We start from the raw sequence: 17,703 nt of genomic DNA on the forward strand, positions 1-17,703 counted from the left end.
CTAACTGCTGCAATTTATTATCAGATGATAACGTTATATGATTGGTAGTAATAACAGTACTGTTCTAATAGCGGAACACAATTTAAGGTATATATATATATATATATACATATATATATACATTTATATATACATATATATATATATACATATATATATACATATATATATACATATATATACATATATATATACATATATATACATATATATATATATATACATATATATATATATATATACATATATATATATATATACATATATATACATATATACATATATATATATATATATACATATATATATAACTTTATATTAGCCAATATAAGCATTGTTGAGGCACTTAATGCAGCAATTATCATCAGCCGCGATAACTTTGAGATGGTCATAATGAGAAGACCATATATCAGTCACTACAGCCTCTTAGGGCACTGATTGAGATCCAGATATCAGATTGACCAGCCTCTACAGGACCCCGTTTCTGCTCGTATTGCAACAGGTCACTCGAAGCAATTATCCAACAGTAAAAAAAATCCAAAACTTGCTGCATCTCTTGCTCCTTGCTGAGTTCCCAATTCGAGGCTCATCTGATCAGAATTAACAGCACAAGTTAATCTTTAGCTAGTTAATCAAAAACAGTAACAATTACTATCAACATTGGCGAGCAAATAAAAGCATATTTTTAATGGGAAAGATGTTCTTTAGCTTTGATGAACTCGTTTTGCTTGTTGCATTGCAAGCTCCAGTCTAACATCTAACTTTGATTTCACATGCCTGACTGTGTTTCATATGAACTGTCACAAAAGAACAGCTGAGATCATGCTTTTTATGAACATAGGACTATTTATCTCATATAGTTCCCTTCAATCAATTAGAAGTACCATGCAATTCTATTGAGAATAAGACATTATGACTTGTAAAGGCATTATTTATGCACTTTATTTACAAGAGAATGCAGATGATTCATTTTCAGGGGAAAATAGCTCAAACAAGCTTCAAGTATCAAAATAATGGCCAGCTGTATGTTAATCTGGCAAAAAAATGACACTTGTAGTACCTTAAGCAGAGCAATTTGAAGATGTTAATTCCTCACCGGAGTCACAGCCGACACCATGTCCAAAGTGATTCTTGTTTCACAAACCTCCCATGAATTCTTCGGCTCAGGTTCCTGACAATATTGTATATTACTAATTATCCACACTAGTGACTTTAAAATTAAATCAAAGAGGCTAAAATATTTATCCTGTATATGAATGGCAAAGAAGGTAAATAAAGATAGCACAAAAATGCAAACAGCTAGTGCAAAGTCCAACTGGCAATTGAGATCATCAAAGGGGCCTAGAAAGGCAACACGGCAAGTTTTTTCAGAAGAATCAGACCAAAGTTATTAGTACTCACTGAAGAAAATCCACATATATGCTCTATAAAGCTTAAATGTGTTGCGACACTGGGCATGTTTAGAAATTTGTGAAACCATTTGAAAACTGCCTAATAACAAAAGTTAAATTTGACAGTCAGGTCACTGATATGAACTTCCTAGCACATCTAGTTCATCAAGAAAAAAAATGAATCAATTTTTATAGTCAAGTCATAAGTGATTGGAGGTTCTAGAAAAAGAAAATATCTAGTAGAAATATGAGGATTGCAAACTATCATGTGGCATGTACTAGGCAGACATTCTCACACAATTTGGATCATCACCTCTGGTGGAGTCATTTCCATCATCAGGAAAAGAGGGATCGGGAGAGAAAGATGATGGTTAGCTGGCTGACTTGAACAAAAGTCATTCTACCGGCATTCGTCTTATGGTGAAGCCCACGTATCGAATATCTCCTTCAGACCCTTCTTTTCTATTGATTATGGGACAGGAGATACACTATTTAAAGTTCAATAATTATCTCCCTTGAAAAGTAAGCTTGTCCTAATAACCAAGAGAGTTTAAAGACACTAGGAATTAGTTCAAGAATAGAATTTCATACCGGACAGATGATATATGTCTATCAACTGCTTTTTCTTCCTTTTCATCATATGCAAACCACTTATCCTCAAGTATCACAGAGTCCCAGCTCCCAATATCTGCAAAAAGTAAGGGCTATCTACTGATACTCAATTATGCAGTGATAAAACAGAAGAAAGCATAACACTTCCGAGAAGATAAACCTTGAAGGATGATTTTTGGATTATTGCAACAGCCCGCAAGTTTCCAATACACATATCCTTTTCCTTCCAAAAATACAGGTTGAGTTCGAACAGCATCACATCTCATGTTATCTGAATCTGTACTCATGAAGAGAAAAATGAATATGTTCACAGCAGCACAGAAAAAATAGTTCTAGTTAGAAATCTCTACCATAATGATGATTTCACATTGTGAAGATTAAAGTTATTTGATATACAGATATACAGATCTCATTGTGAAGATTAAAGTAAAAAGGGAGAAAGAAGCAGTACAGATAAACAACAAAAATTATTTGATAAATTAGACCTTTGCCTCTAAATTGTCAGTCCCAGTCATCAAAGAACTTGATCAAATAAGAATAACAAAGTATACTGTACTGGCTCCAGACATCAACAAACAGTGCAATCATATGGTATACCATATAAAGCACATCATAATAACACTATAACAGTACCTTAAGCTAGTGAATTTGCTGTGTTTTGCACTTTAAAGGTGAACCTGGACAGGCACACACAGTAGACATCAAGTCTAATGTTCATTCACATCATCTATTGCAGGCAACTCAAATATGCTCTTGAAAATGTGAAAAACAAGTTATTTCATTTTTTTTACTAAACCCACTATAAAATCACCTGAATTTAGTCAATTTGAGACAAATTATGGGTAACAGAGAAAAATCCTGGTTGATTTATAGAAATCTGAGTTTACAGATAATGGGTAACGGAGAAATTAGTGCTTCACTCACTCCAGTGAAGAGTGATAGATGATATATCAAGCATTATGAAAAGTGTTTGAGTGATGAGACTATTTAGAATTTTGTTATTCATATCAATGCTTCAAACATAAGTTCATTAATAACAATCATTGGTGTTGTCAAATATCCCAACAAGGTCAATATAGCTAAGGGTAAATGGAGGAAGAGAATGATTGATGCATCTCATGGCACATGTGGTAACAAAGAAACAAGGAAAAGTTGACCGTGAACCTGTGTGGCCATAGTGAATGTACATTCAATGAGAATATCTAACTATTACAAACAATAATAACCAGAAACAAGAAATCATTCAAGGAAAGCCACACATGTGAAACATCATTGTTAAGATACATCAAGCTCAAAGTCATCTAATCAGGGGCTTTGTTAAGATACAGTTTACTTCATTACAATGCAAATGCAAGCTGGGAAACAAGGTTCATCTCATACAGTATGGGTAAAACTAGTTAGGATGATTACTGAACAGATGTAGAGCACCAGTCATAATAACTGATGAAGAAACAACCCAATCTTAATTGTGAATCATACAATCAATATCAATATGCCATAAAGCAAGACCAGAGAGAAACATTGCAGACTGAAAGGATCAGTAGCATCCAATCTAAAACTTACTCTTTGGCAATAGCTCCATTATCTCTAGCATCTCTGCATGAGCTTTCTCTGTTTCAGCACTTATTTGTGAGACAAGATTCTCATGTTCAGCAACAGAGAGAGGTGGTCCTTCTCTCAAAAAAAGCATAGCTTTTGCCACATCATCCTTAAGCTTTTTCTTTAGATCCTTTCCCTGCACAAAATCTATTAGTTCAAGAACTAGCACGACAAACCATCAACAAACTTTTGGGACTCCAAACCTTTCTTTTAGCAGCAATGATTGTTTCTTTCAACTCCTTGTTTCTTTCAATGTACTTTTTATTTTCTTCATCAATCCAGTTCCTCACTTCTCTGGAAAGGGGTAATAGGTGACAGTCTGAGTAAGTAATTAAATTGGAATATAATAACCAAAAAGATATCATGTCACTCACTCAGTTCCAAGAGTCCTATCACAAAGAAGATTCAGCAATCTGAGCTTCTCTGATAGATCCAAACTATTATGTGTCAGAGGACCTTTGTTCAAGCACTTTGAAGGAATCTCTAAGGCACAGTCAGATTCATTTAGGCAGTCAACAAGAGACTGCAACCATTTTTCTCCACTAGTTGAGTATGAGATAGACCTACCAGATCAAAATAATTAAACAGTTTACTGGGCTGAATACCAAATAAAAGTAAAAGCAACACAAAATCTTATGAATAAAAGGATGGTACCTGTCACCCAAGTCCTTTTGAATAAATGACAGTAATTTGATATGGAACTGAAGGATCGAAGAATACACTCCTCGACGACCAACACGCCCTCTTGCTAATTCTCTGAGAACACATTCGGGTTCTCCTTTCTTTATATCAAGGACCTAAAAAGAATGGCAAGCTCATTAAAAAAGAATTCAGCAACCAAAATGGTCTTCAAGTGTCCTTAAGATGAGAATATATTTAATTTGAACCAAAAATACATATATAAATTAAATACAAGGAAATCAATTTGGTATGATGAGTAGCAGAAGTATAAGATGCAAACTAACCAATTATAAGAGGACAGAGCACTTTAATTTGTTGCCAACATTGCAAGGAGAAACTTTGAAAGATCAAAATAAGATCCACAGATATGGCAACTTGAACTTAGTTTCCCTTAATAATAGGATGAGCTTTGATATCACAGTTAGGGTTACTCCTTTCTGATGAGGTTCTACCAATGTTAAAAAAAAAATCTACTTAAAGGGTAAGACTACATATATTGACACACCTCAAACCTAATATTTCTAGGAGTCTCCTAATCTGAACCATCCTTAAAGTTTCTCCTAATAAATTTACATTGAACATGAAGAATGAGTGAATCTATGTTTCTTTAATGTTATTTACTTTCACTTCCAAACACATTGACTTCAATTTTGTGGTTTTCTTGGTTCTTTTAGTACTTGGATGTAATTTATCATTTTGCTTTTTCTTATAATGAAGTGATATGATAATGAGAACATTTCTTGTGGCATTTTGACATAACATGAATAAAACACAGCACAATTACCAACTTTTATGCTTGCAAGAAACAAAGATCTGAAGTTTGGGGTAATCAAATATGCATCCTGTTATTGAACTCAGTTTATATGCTTCTATCACACAAAGACCCAGCTTCCAGACAAACAAAAGAAAAGAAAAGGGTATGGTTAGACCATATGTGATTCAGCTTTGAGATCTTGTTTTCTTTTAAATCATGGATTCATGATTATCTTACTATGCACTTCACAAAACAACTTATAAAAGTTTAAAACACTTCTCAAAGATCTAAAAAAATTATAGTTTGGATCTATCAATTAATTCACAAGTTGATTTCAAACTCCTATATTGAACTAACAAAAGTATGCAAACTACATTTCATTGGCCTTCCATAAGATGACATACAAAGGCAAGGATTGAGATATGGCAGCAAAAAGGATAATATGAGATGACAAGCAAACAAAATTAAGGTAAAACTTCAAAATGAATCTTATTAAACCACCTAATCTGACAAACCAAAATTGACACTTGCATTTGCAATATGAACTGATATTATTATAAGGGACATGTCATATGGTGGCAACAGAGGATTTCACTAAATCATCTCTCTGCAATTAGTCAAATAATAAAATGCCCATCTAATACTTTTTTTATATCAAATCTGCCTTCTATGTCAATTAGTTTTTTTGTTACATAACTATTACACTTCTCATAATGAAGATTCTAGCTCTAGATAAAGCCCATGATTACCTGAAAGCTTATAATTTGCAATCATCTTGTCTTTATTTCATGCATTTTCATTTTCTTCTTTTCAAAAGTTCTCAAGTTTTTCATATAATGTAACTCATATCTGGAGCACTCTTAACCAGAATATCAGATAAGGGAACATTCAGTACCAACATCAAGACATGGCACCTAGTGACAATGAATATGGAAGCAAAACTAACAATTCTAGATTCCAAATTACTTTCTCAAGACACTTATCTCTGGACATAGATTTTTTCCTGCCACATCATGAACTTAGTTACAGATCGCACAAAGTAGAGTACATGATCACAAAGGATTTCAGCAGTAAGCCTTTTAGCATGTGCATCCCCTTGGAGAGAGTCTTCTAGTCACTTCTCCAAGGAAAAAGGAGAAACTGTCAAATGGAATGGGAAGAAAAACTAAAATTTAAAGTGTAGATTTCTGCCAGAATTCCTAACTAACAGAATGCTAAACTTCAGTTTATGTTCTAGACCATGCTGAATTTTCCTCTGTAAGCAAAAATGATTCCCTTGCCAAATTAGCTCAGAAAGTGAAGCTTTGACATATAAATAGTACATAATTAAAAAAATGTCTTTTACCCTACACATATTATATCATATCTTATATTTTCAAGATTTCACATATTACCATATTCATATTGTGTCATGTCCATGTTTCATACAAACAAATTGAAAGCATCCTTCATAAACATTATTTTCTTAACCACTAAATTACATGACATAATATGCAATCAACATACTATAATTACAATGATCAAGACTTCCAGAAAACCAGTATTTAAAAGCTTAAAAGGCAAGACTTGGTCCACTAACAAAAGGTCCTTTATCTTTGTTCTGCAAATGAGCAACTCCACTAGAATCACACTATATCCACTACAAAAAGACTCATAATCTGCAAATGAGCCATGTCAGCGCAAGGACACAATGAGCAACCGAAGGCACATAATGCAGACACTACAAACACTTGCATCCCTTCCTCATTCAACATAACAGTACATTGTAATAATATTGAGCTATCTGACATCATACCTCTGAAAATGCATTGCAAAATTCCAGAAACTGCAAAGCTGCTCCAACATCCTCAGCTGCCCAGTCATACCCTGAAACCTTTATTAATGGTAAGCCCTGAGGAACAACTATTGATATGTTATTATGTTCAAAGGGGACTTTGGCACCAGGTTTCCTGGACTTGTGCTTTTTTGGTGGCAGTTTGGCTTTGACATTCTTGTTTGGCATGTCAACTAAGACTTCTGCTTCATCACTATTTGAGTTTTTAATACCATGTTTCTGGAACCTTTGTCCTTTGCACAGTGTTTTATTGTGGACATTGTTCTTTTTTCCTTTGTCAGATACTTTGATCTCATCTTTGTTAATACAATTATTCATGTCATCATGTAATTGCTTAAAAAGCATTCCCACATGTTGCAAATCCTCATGTTCATTATCACCACAATTATTAGGGACATGCTCATCATTGTTTAGCTGCATCCCTATTTTGCTGGATATTGCAGATACTTTCTTTGCACCCTTTGTTCGTGCATTTGCATTCTTCAGTCTTGCATTTCCATTGCAGAGCTGAATAACATTCCCACCATCACTCTCATTCAAACTCCTCAGCTTCTTCAGTCTTCTTTTCTTTTGCTTTTGTGCAGGTACTTCATCTTTCTCGTCATCAATGCTAGAACACCGTACATCCTTCTGCTCATCATGGTCTTTTTCCTTATCTCGACTTCTTTTGGGAGTCACCTGAGAAGAAATGACTAGCTGAATTTTTATTGATAGTGAATATGAATTTATATACACTAAGAGATATTACAAAATATGATAATTACATAATTTTCATGATAAATAATAAATATAAAATATTCACTAAATCATTTCATAATGTGGGAGATCATGTTGAGATCATGATTTTCATTATTGATAGAATCATGATAATATACTATCATAATTTTTATGATTTAGAATCATGGTAACATAGTATCAAAATATTGTGAAGATCATGATAATCGTATCATAATTTATTTTTCTTAATAATGTCTTTCCTAATATGCCCCTGTAAGATGGTGCTCCCATCGGAGACATCGATCTTGGATCGAAGTAGAAGGAATTGCTAACGAAACAAGGACTTGGTAAGAACATTTGTAAGTTGATCAAAAGATGAGGCATGAGAGATACGTAGCTCACCATTTTGAATTTTGTCATAAACAAAGTAAAAGCCAATAGTCATGTGCTTATTCGAGAGTGAAATACAAGATTAATACATAAATATGTAACACCAATATTATCAAAATATATAGATCAAGGATCAAAGATTATGATAAATAATTCATATGGCAATGATTAAATCCAACAAAGTTCAACAATTATATAAACAACTACTCGATATTCAGCCTCCGTAGAAGATCTTACAATAGAATGTTGTTTCTTGGAATTCCAAGAGATTAGATTGTGACCAAGAAATACGATATAAGCATTGGTAAATGTCCTGTCATCTTTATTACCTACTCAATTGATATCCGAAAATACATAAAGCAATCGAGGAGAGTCCTTTTGGAAAAATAAGTCATAATCAATAATGCCCTTTTAAGTATCAAAGAAGACATTTAATAGCTGTCCAATGATTAGAAGTAGGCCTATGTATAAATTGAGATAATTTATTCACTGCATATACAATATCCAAATGAGTAAATGCCAAATACTATAGACTACCAACAATTTATCGATACTCAATAGTGTCATTGAGATTAGCACTATCAGATAAGGTAAGAGAAATATTTATAGAGATTTGTGTAGCAATAGTATTGGCTTCAATCATTTTGGTGTGATCAAGAAAATCATGAATACACTTTTGTTAGCACTATCAGATAGGGTAAGAGAAATATTTATAGAGAGTTGTGTAGCAATAGTATTGGCTTCAATCATTTTGGTGTGATCAAGAAAATCATGAATACACTTTTGTTAAAAAGAAATAGATCATTTGCCATGTGGATTACTTAAACACCAAGAAAATAGCTAAAAGACCCAAGATCTTCAGTAGAAAACTTATTTCCAAACTACTAAATAAACTAATTAATTAGTATTGATTTATTATCAATAATAATTAAGTCATTCACATAAATTAGTAAAAACATGATTATACCTTCAGGAGAATAAATGAATAACAAATTATCACATTGAAATTTATAAAATCTAACTAAGACTAGATATATTCAAAGTTCATGATACAAAGTACGAGAGGCTTATTTAAGACCATAAAGAAACTTATATAACTTACAGACATGTTGAGAAAGATTATGATAAATAAAGCTTGGAGGTTGTCTCATAAATACATCCTCGAAAATATGACCATGAAGAAATGTATTATTCACGTCCAACTATCGGAGTCTCCAATTGTTAAACAAAGAAAGATATAAAATAATACGAATTATTGTTGGCTTCACAACTGGAGTATATGTGTCGGGGTACTCAAGGCCTGGACATTGATAAAATCCCTTTACAACAAATCTCTTTATACTTATTGATGAACCCATCGGGATTTCGTTTGATATGAAAAATTTATTTGCACCCTACAAGATTTTGATTTGGATGAGATAGGACTAAGTCTCATATACCATTTCATAATAAAGCATTACATTCTTTAGACATTGCTACTCGCCATTCGAGAATTTTAAGGCTTGGTTAACAATAAAAAACTCAGAAATAAATTTTGGGATTATTTTATGAAAATAAAAAAATATTTATTTAATTTAAAGATATGATTTTTGGATCTAGTAACCATCGAATGAATTGGTATAAGGTCAATGACATCTCTAGGACGTATTGAACGAGAAAAATTTAAAGTAAGGATAGTAAAACCAAACCTTATTATAAATTCTCTTGTTCCATGACACTCTAATGAGACAGTTGGATGGATGAGATAACCTATTATTCATCATGCACTATTGAGAAAAGACCTGGTAGGATCTGAGTGGATACAGTATTTGGATTGGTGGATGGGTTTCATATTTCAACTTGAATGAGAATGATAATATAAGGTGACTTATGAATTTGGGGAATCAAATCAACAAAGTTATTGGAAGTTAGTCTAGGTAAAAAAAAAGAAATGATTTATAAGAAAAAATAAATTCCATAAAATCAACATGATGAGAAATGAAAATTCTTTTTGTTAATGGATCAAAACATTTAAAAACACTTAAATTAATAGAATATCCAAGATAAAAACATGGTTTTGATCAAGCTACCAATTTGTTGTGGGTGTACAACTTTAATCATGGATAATATAGACACCTAGAAACATATAATTTACTATAATTAGGAATGGATCCAAATAGTTTTTCAAATGGTGAAACTATGTTTAGAACTGGAATGAGCATGCAATTAATAAGATAAGTTGATGTGTCAAATACATAAGACCAAAATTAAAAACGTAAGAAAGCATGAGCAAAGAGTGTGAGACCAATTTGGACGATGTGTTGATAACAACGTTTCGCGGTCCCATTATGTTCAAGAGTATGTATACGAGTGAGAAAATGAGAGATTCCATTAGTTTTAAAAAAATTATAAAGCTCTTGAAATGCACCACCATTATCAGAGTAAAATGAAATAATAGATCGTTAAAAGAACTTTTCAACAATAAGTTTGAACTTTGAAAAACGATGAATACTTTAGATTTTTGCTTCATGAGAAATAACCATATGTACTTAATGAAACGGTCAAATAAAATATTAGTTAAATCTGTCATGAGATTATATTGGTGATGGACCGACTCCAAACATTAGAATATATAAGTTCAAGAGGCAAATTACTTATGAAAGAAGATGTAGAAAATAAAAGCTTATGCATTTTATTGCATTTGTATGAGTTACACAAAAAGGGATGACAAGATGATGATGATAAAGGTAAATTGCAAGAACAAACAATATGATTTAGAACCTTAAAAAAAATGCCCTAAGCGATTGTGTCATTCTTGAAATGGAGCCTTGATGGTGGCCAAAGCAAAGATAAGATGGATTTAGATGGTTCAATTGTTGGCTACTCATAAACTCTATCTCTATTCAACCCTTCTATGAGATGTGCCCCCATGTTGAGATTCTTCACAACAAATGAAGAGTAAGAATTCAATAAAAACATTATTAGAAGAACATAATTTAGAGACAAATATTAGATTCTTCTTCATATCAAAAACACAAGGAACATCAAAACCTAAAAAGGATTTTAAGAAAAACGAAAAGTTTTTGAAACAAGTATAAGTTATTTTAAGACCTTTATCATCACCTATCATGATATCATCTAAACCATCATAATCTGAATAAAGAAACAGATTATTCAAGTCAAATGTGACATGATGAGAAGCCCCAAAATCAATAAACCAATTTGATAAAGGCTAAAAAGATTGAGCAACAAAATTAACACATGATGATGGTAATAAAAATCGAGTAGGTGGTGCAACAGGATATGTAGAATAAAATGAGTATGAAGGCTGAAACATCTATAGAATAACAATTTGCAAGCGATGATATTTCTTAACAACATAGCCTTACAAGTCACATATTTGACAAGTGACTTTATTGTTGAATTGTTAATCGGATTTGTTGACACTTTTATTGTGATGTTGTTGTATGTTGCCTCCAAAATGATTGTTTGGACAGTTGTCTTGCTGGCTGCGAATCTTGCCTTTGTTACTAGAATTAGCTTTATTAACAAAATTGACAATGATGGAAACAACATCAAAAGATGGTGACTTTTGCTTAAGATAAGCTTCATAGTGAAAAAGCTTATCATGAAGTTCTTCAAAAAATATAAAACTATCGTGAGCACGAATCGTAATTGAGATCTTATAATCTGAACCAAGACCATTTAATACATAAAAAATGATCTCTTCATCACCAAGAGGTGCATCAACTTGAGTTTTGATGGCCTGCATGTAGTTCAAAAATAGACATTGTGCCTTTAGAAAGTTTGAAGAGAGTTTCTCGAAGTTGTATGAGGCGACCACGAGACTGGTTAGCATACATTATTGCAAGCTTGGACCATACTCATAAGAAGATTTGATAGAAGCTACGTAGGGACTGATATAAGGAGAGAAAGAGGCAATGATAGCACTTCTAAGAAGAACTTGACGGATCCAAAAAGTGTATTTAGGATTAATAACTTCAAGATTATTCTCTCTAATCGTTTGTGTAGCACAAGTGATGGTACTAATTACAAAGTGGAGAAGAAAAAGATCCAAAGCAACTTACAAGAAAGAAAGACTTACTAAAGCATAAAATTCAATAGAAATTACAATGCTACCTTCAACTACGATGAAGGAGGTACAAAATAACAATAGCACAGAGAGGATCAAAGGGAAAAAAAAAACTCCTCGAAGCAACCATGGCTCTGATACCATGAGAAGAAATGACTAGCTAAATTTTTATTGACAATAGTATGAATTTATATACATAAGAGAGTTTACAAAATATGGTAATTACATAATATTTTTAATCAATAATAAATATAAAATATTCACTAAATCATTATATAATACGAGAGATCATGTTAAAATTATGATCTTCATTATTGATAGAATCATGGTAACATGTTATCATAATTTTTATGATTTAGAATCATTATAATAAAGTATCAAAATATTGAGAAGATCATGATAATCTTATCATAATTTATTTTTCTCATTAATATCTTTACTACTACCACCAACCCCTTTGATAAATGCTAACTTATAAGCTCAATAAAGACATGTAAAATGTGTATAAGAGAGAACTAAGAGTCGTACCTTTGTACAGGTAGGAGGTACGCATGCGCTCAAACTTCTCAGCCCATTTGCAGCACTTAACACATCAGATCCCTTGTTATCCAGCAATTCATGCACCGAAGAGAACCCAGTTGCCTTGGCGGCATGGATGAGAATTCCCGTTGGTTGCTGGCCCTTCTTCTTCCTATCAAATTAGGAACCAATTCCTTCATCTCCTTACGATGGAAAGAATAGAACAAATCATATGACTATTCCAAAGAAGAATGATTACATGCAGAAGCTACAGTTGCAAACGCCACGGCATTTGGGGCAACTCCAATTCTCCAGCACAGCAGCCTCTTCCGCGTTCTCCCCGTATCTGAAGCAACGAAAACTCCTGCCGTCGTTACCCTCGGATCGGAACAAGATGTGAAACAAAAAGCAGTGAGAGTTAGCGAGTGTATGCGGCACCTGTTGAGGAGGCACTTGTGGCAGAACTTGATAGGGCAAGGCTTGTCCCCCCTTAGCTGCTTGCACGACGCCGCGAAATCCATCGTCTTCTGCCGACACTGCGAATATCACACACAGCAAAATAAGCGCGATTCGTCCAAATCAAGAAAAATGCAAAGGATCACGAAGAAGAAGAAGATATTCGGGAAACCTGATGACAAGTCTTGCCGTTCTCGGAATCGTAGATTCGGCCACCGATGACTCGAACGCCAGGCGACTTGGTGCGCTTTCGGGGGGAGGTGGCAGAGGAGGAAGAGGCTTCGGCCGTCGTCTTGCTTTCCTCCGCGGCGCGGCGGTCGGCAGCGGCGGCGTTGCGGGGCACGGCCATCGGGTCGGAGATGGTTAGGGGAGGGGACGGAGGAGAAAACGGTGTTCGATGGAGGCTCTCAAAAGGAGGGAGACGAAGGAGGGCTTGTGAAAATTTTGGAGGTCGATTTAAAATAGAGCCGAAGCGGGGTTTCGGCGAGGGGAAAGTTTTGGGATGGTAGACCCGTGGGTGCGTTCCTCGGTGCGAAAACAAAAAAAAAACGATCCTTTCCTCGAAATCAGTAGTTACTCATTTCCCCACCCCACCATTCGGGAATACTGGTAGCCTTGGAGGGTCCCATTTACACACCAATCACTAGGTGGTAGTTCTGTGTCACGTGGTGTTTCCTGCTTCGGCGAGCGCGAGCGTGAAATCCGGTGTTCAAATTCTTCTGACACCTACACTTACATCCACTAGTACACCCCGATGATGAACCGGGCCGCCAAATGGGCCCATGACCCGTTAATTAGCAGACGTGTTCTTTGTGTTTAAGTTTCGATTGGATGCGCCTTTATTTTAAATTTATAATTTGATAACTCCTGTAATTATAATTTTTTGACACAATTATATTCACATTTTACCCCTTTGCTTCATGTTGGACTTTTGTCTGTCTCCTTTCAAGGCTCGTTTTAGGCCTGTTTGCTTTCATTATTCCATGGAGACATGGGTTTAGCACGAATACTTTCATTATACCATGGAGATATGAGATTGGTATGAATTCCATCCATTTCCATTATGATCTAATGCACGAGATCCTTCCACCAAAACCAACCACTTAAGTTTACTCTCTACAGCTAAATATCATGTCGAATCAGAATCGAATCAATCGATAATCAATTGGATTCGAATCAATTTATTAATAAATTAATTTTTAAAGTTATAAATGGTTTTGATTTGATGTACTATTCTTCTATTTAGTTAATCAATTTAGATCAAATAAAAAATTAATTAAAAAAATTTAGTATGATCGAATTTGCTATCTTAAACCCTTGACCAATTAATCAAATCAGTCTAAAAACCTCCAAACTCCTAAAAACTCTATTGTTCAATTCAATTTCATAAATCTTATCATGTTAATTCAATTTGATCAAGATTATTGAACCGAATAAATTTATTTAATATATAATTTAAATTATTTAAATTTTATAAATCAATTAATCGAATCAAATTAATAGACTTTAAATCTATTTAGTTTGATAGGTCTAAATCGTTCCGACCTATCTTAATTTTATCGAATTAAATCGAAAATCAATTAGACCCTTAAAATTTTGATTCAAGTCGATTTAAACCCCCCTACTCATTACATACTCGACTTCAGCTTCTCCAAGATAAGTCTACAGTGTGGTTTTTGTTTCACACCGCACAAAAGGACCCACAATCCAGTAGTATTGTTAGGTCGATCCGTGGCAGCAAAAAGAAACATCAATCAGATGTGTTTCCGATGTCTGCTGTCACTGTAGCACCCAAACCATTTTACTCGAGCTTCACATTCTCCTCTTACGTGCAACGACACCAGCCATGTTTCTGTGTTATCTGAATCCAACCTTTGTCTCCGCAACAACAAGCTAAACAACAAAAAGCACCATGTCCGAGTCGCCTGGTGTCCAGATTAAGCGAATCCCCTGGTAAGTGTTGCTGATCCGTTCAATCCAAGCTTGTCGTCTTCAAAAAGATCAAGCGCCATCATCATTTCTGGTTGCCCTTGAGATGATCAGGACGAAGACAGGGAATCCCCTACTGGCAGCGCATGCAAGTTGGTACGTCTGCCACAAGAGATAATCCCCTACTGTTAGCCCTAGCAGAAAGCACATGATTGGAGTTCGGTGATCCACGTTTCTTTGTACGTCGAATTGTATCGAATACACAGACATGGAAGAACAAGAACTAAGATCTGTCAACCACAGTTGCCCATTAAGTAACTAAGAACAACAATGATCTGTTAAAGAAGGCAAATCCTAAGAATAATTAGAACATCCTGCCTTCAAATCGTTGATACTTCACTTGACAACCCAACCGTAGTATACTGATATGTGCATTTTCTTCTGACGATGAACACACACAAAAAGGAGAAGATGAAATTAAAGAAAGCTCAAGCAGGGCTTAGTTTGGCAGCTAGCACTCGTCACTGTGCTGCCTTATGCCTTTCACTTGCCCACATTAAAAATAAGAGAACTATGCTTATTGTTATTGACTTACACTTGCAATGTAAATGTAGAAGTGTACTGGTACGAATTACTGCCACAGGCACCCAAAAATGTGATCAGATAAGTGCTTTCCACATATAGGTTGCATACTTTCTTACTCTATTATGTCCGACCATTTTTTCCTTCCATGTTTCTTCTTTGATTCTTGTGAACATTTTAGGAAGAATAATTATAACTAAGAGGAATCCTTTGCCTGCATTCTATATTATACACAGAAATATTCATTTTTGTTACATCCTCATGATCAAAATATCAGCAACATTTTGCTTCTGAGTGCAAGTAATAGACCAAGGAATATGAATGCAATGCATCTGGACATTAGAGATGCCACGCAAGTAATAGACAAACGAATGAAACAAACAAGTTAATCGAGAAGAAGTAACCTTCAACTTCTCCATTCTAAGGTCTCTCGCACAATTAATGTACTCTTTTTTGTTTCATGAAAGAAAAGATAAAAAGGAAGAACACTACAAAGCCTCTATGAAATGCTTCGTGAACAACTATTGTGATGGAGATGACTCCATTTCTCTTCCTCTCTTCCCGTCGCCGCCGCTCACCGATGGCAACTCTGATATGTTCACGCCGAACAGCTTCACAACCGGAAGCGGCCTAATAGCCGGCGTCATCGTGCGATTGCTAGCGACTGCTTCGGTTCTCCAATCGATGTAGAGCTGCTTCTCCGGCTCGGTGGATCGCCAGAAACTGACCACATCTCTGGCCTTGAGGTTCTTCTCCTTCACGAACCGGCTCCAGCCTTTGGTCAGCACGTAGCTCTGGCTACTGCTCCAGTACGAGTACCTAAACCTCCACACCTTGCCGCCGGCATCCTCGACGTTGAGCAGCATTCCCTTGCAGGCCATGCCGCTGCTGCTCTTCAACGGGAAATGCTTCTCGGCGTGCTGCTTTGGTATCACCAGCCTGTTCAGCTTGCTGACGTCGCTCGGCGTGACCGACTTATCGAACAAGATCACGCGAGACGACCGTAGGTAGCCCGGCGTCGTCCGCTTCCCGGCAAACCCGCCCGCTCCGCAGCTTCGCTTGCTCTGCTGGAGCTCGTCGCGGTACGTGTGCTTGCGCAGCATGTCCACGATCTCCGCTTTGGAGTGCGTCTCGAGGAAGGAGAGCTCGCCGGCCTCCTCGTCGTCGGACTCTGACAGGGGATTGAAGTTGGTGACAGCGTCGCGACCGCGGAACCGTTGCGCAGCGACGTCATAAGCGCGCGCCGCGTCCGCCTCATCGCCGAAGGTGCCGAGCCACACCCGTTGGTGCCTCTCGTAGATCTGGGCGCCCCACCGCCCGTTCGGCTGCGGCAAGACGCCTTTGTACCGGTACGAGGCCAGCTTCCTGGACTCCGCCTCGATCCCGCCCTCGGGTGCCGGGTCAATCACCAAGCTCACGCCACTGCCCAGTCGCTGCAGTGCCACGGCCGCGTGCAGTGGTGCCTGCAGCCGCTTCTCCGAGTCAATGCTCGATGCCTCTTCGACACAGCTACTCTCCATGGCTTAGGAAGCTTCAAGGCGAGACAATACGAGGGGAAATCTTATATAGGCTTACGTCTTACGGATGTGGTGTACACTTTTCAGGAGGTTCATGGGGAAGCTGGGAAGGTTCAAGGGACGAGTTTGGCTTTCGTCATTGCTCTCCTCTTTGGAGAAGTTGGATGGGATGTGGGTGATGTGATCAGAGCGGGTCCTGCAGAGCCGCAAGTTGGATCCAGTGGGGATGATAAGCTTGTCGGAGCATGTGGCCAGATGCATCCCCCGAGCTTCGGTCGCTCAACTGCTGATTGAGCTGATCATGACCTCCGTTCTTGCATTGATCTGTTGATACACAGTGAACAGAGGTGACGTTTTTGTTGGCGACAACCATGCATGCATGAGACTTTCCGTTTGATTAATTGGCTGCTTCTGCCGCAGAGACTATTATCGAAAACATAACGTGACCGTATGTTTCTGTTAATGATTTGTTTGATTGATAAATAGAAGGAATTATTAGAAGCAAAAACTTGGAAATTATGGAGGAGGACTTGCGATTTCAGGCGATGCTTTGGCTATATGGGCCTTTGTCCCGGAGCCCTTCACCGGAGAAGCTTCTAGAAGATGCAACGAATTACATACAATAGACTTCGGGTGCTATTATTTTTAAT

At 36.2% G+C, this 17,703-nt stretch overlaps 2 protein-coding genes across 4 annotated transcripts; both read right to left on the reverse strand.

The window, feature by feature from the left end:
• Window positions 1-328: 328 nt before the first annotated feature.
• On the reverse strand, window positions 329-13,480 carry LOC103994907 (uncharacterized). Of its 3 annotated transcripts, none has more exons than XM_009415370.3 (13): window positions 13,198-13,480; window positions 13,008-13,105; window positions 12,829-12,915; window positions 12,579-12,741; window positions 6,833-7,549; window positions 4,257-4,399; window positions 3,977-4,165; window positions 3,806-3,896; window positions 3,567-3,738; window positions 2,164-2,274; window positions 1,983-2,079; window positions 1,061-1,171; window positions 329-590 (listed from the first exon to the last, which is right to left on the reverse strand). In XM_009415370.3, the coding sequence occupies exons 1-12, from the start codon at window positions 13,372-13,374 to the stop codon at window positions 1,102-1,104; spliced, it is 2,115 nt and encodes a 704-aa protein (XP_009413645.2). In that variant the 5' UTR covers window positions 13,375-13,480; the 3' UTR covers window positions 329-590; window positions 1,061-1,101. The 3 variants fall into 3 exon arrangements, 2 of the variants coding, with proteins under 2 accessions (XP_009413645.2, XP_009413644.2); XM_009415369.3 differs by having other exon boundaries at window positions 2,164-2,280; XR_010489393.1 differs by lacking the exon at window positions 329-590 and adding an exon at window positions 1,705-1,853 and having other exon boundaries at window positions 2,164-2,280.
• Window positions 13,481-16,009: 2,529 nt separating this feature from the next.
• On the reverse strand, window positions 16,010-17,329 carry LOC135619433 (AP2/ERF and B3 domain-containing transcription repressor RAV2-like). Its single transcript, XM_065121441.1, has one exon. It carries the CDS (start codon window positions 17,054-17,056, stop codon window positions 16,058-16,060), a length of 999 nt encoding a protein of 332 aa, XP_064977513.1. The 5' UTR covers window positions 17,057-17,329; the 3' UTR covers window positions 16,010-16,057.
• Window positions 17,330-17,703: the final 374 nt, after the last annotated feature.

Source organism: Musa acuminata, chromosome BXJ2-8, assembly GCF_036884655.1.
Source record: "Musa acuminata AAA Group cultivar baxijiao chromosome BXJ2-8, Cavendish_Baxijiao_AAA, whole genome shotgun sequence".
Classification (NCBI taxonomy): Eukaryota; Viridiplantae; Streptophyta; class Magnoliopsida; order Zingiberales; family Musaceae; genus Musa; species Musa acuminata.

Coding starts and splice junctions, on each gene's coding strand:
- LOC103994907 (XM_009415369.3), bottom strand. CDS start 13,374: ATGGCCGTGCCCCGCAACGCCGCCGCTGCCGACCGCCGCGCCGCGGAG. Junction 12,916..13,007: donor CACAAGTGCCTCCTCAACAG/GTGCCGCATACA, acceptor TCGTTGCTTCAG/ATACGGGGAGAACGCGGAAG. Junction 3,897..3,976: donor GATAGGACTCTTGGAACTGA/GTGAGTGACATG, acceptor ACCCCTTTCCAG/AGAAGTGAGGAACTGGATTG.
- LOC135619433 (XM_065121441.1), bottom strand. CDS start 17,056: ATGGAGAGTAGCTGTGTCGAAGAGGCATCGAGCATTGACTCGGAGAAG.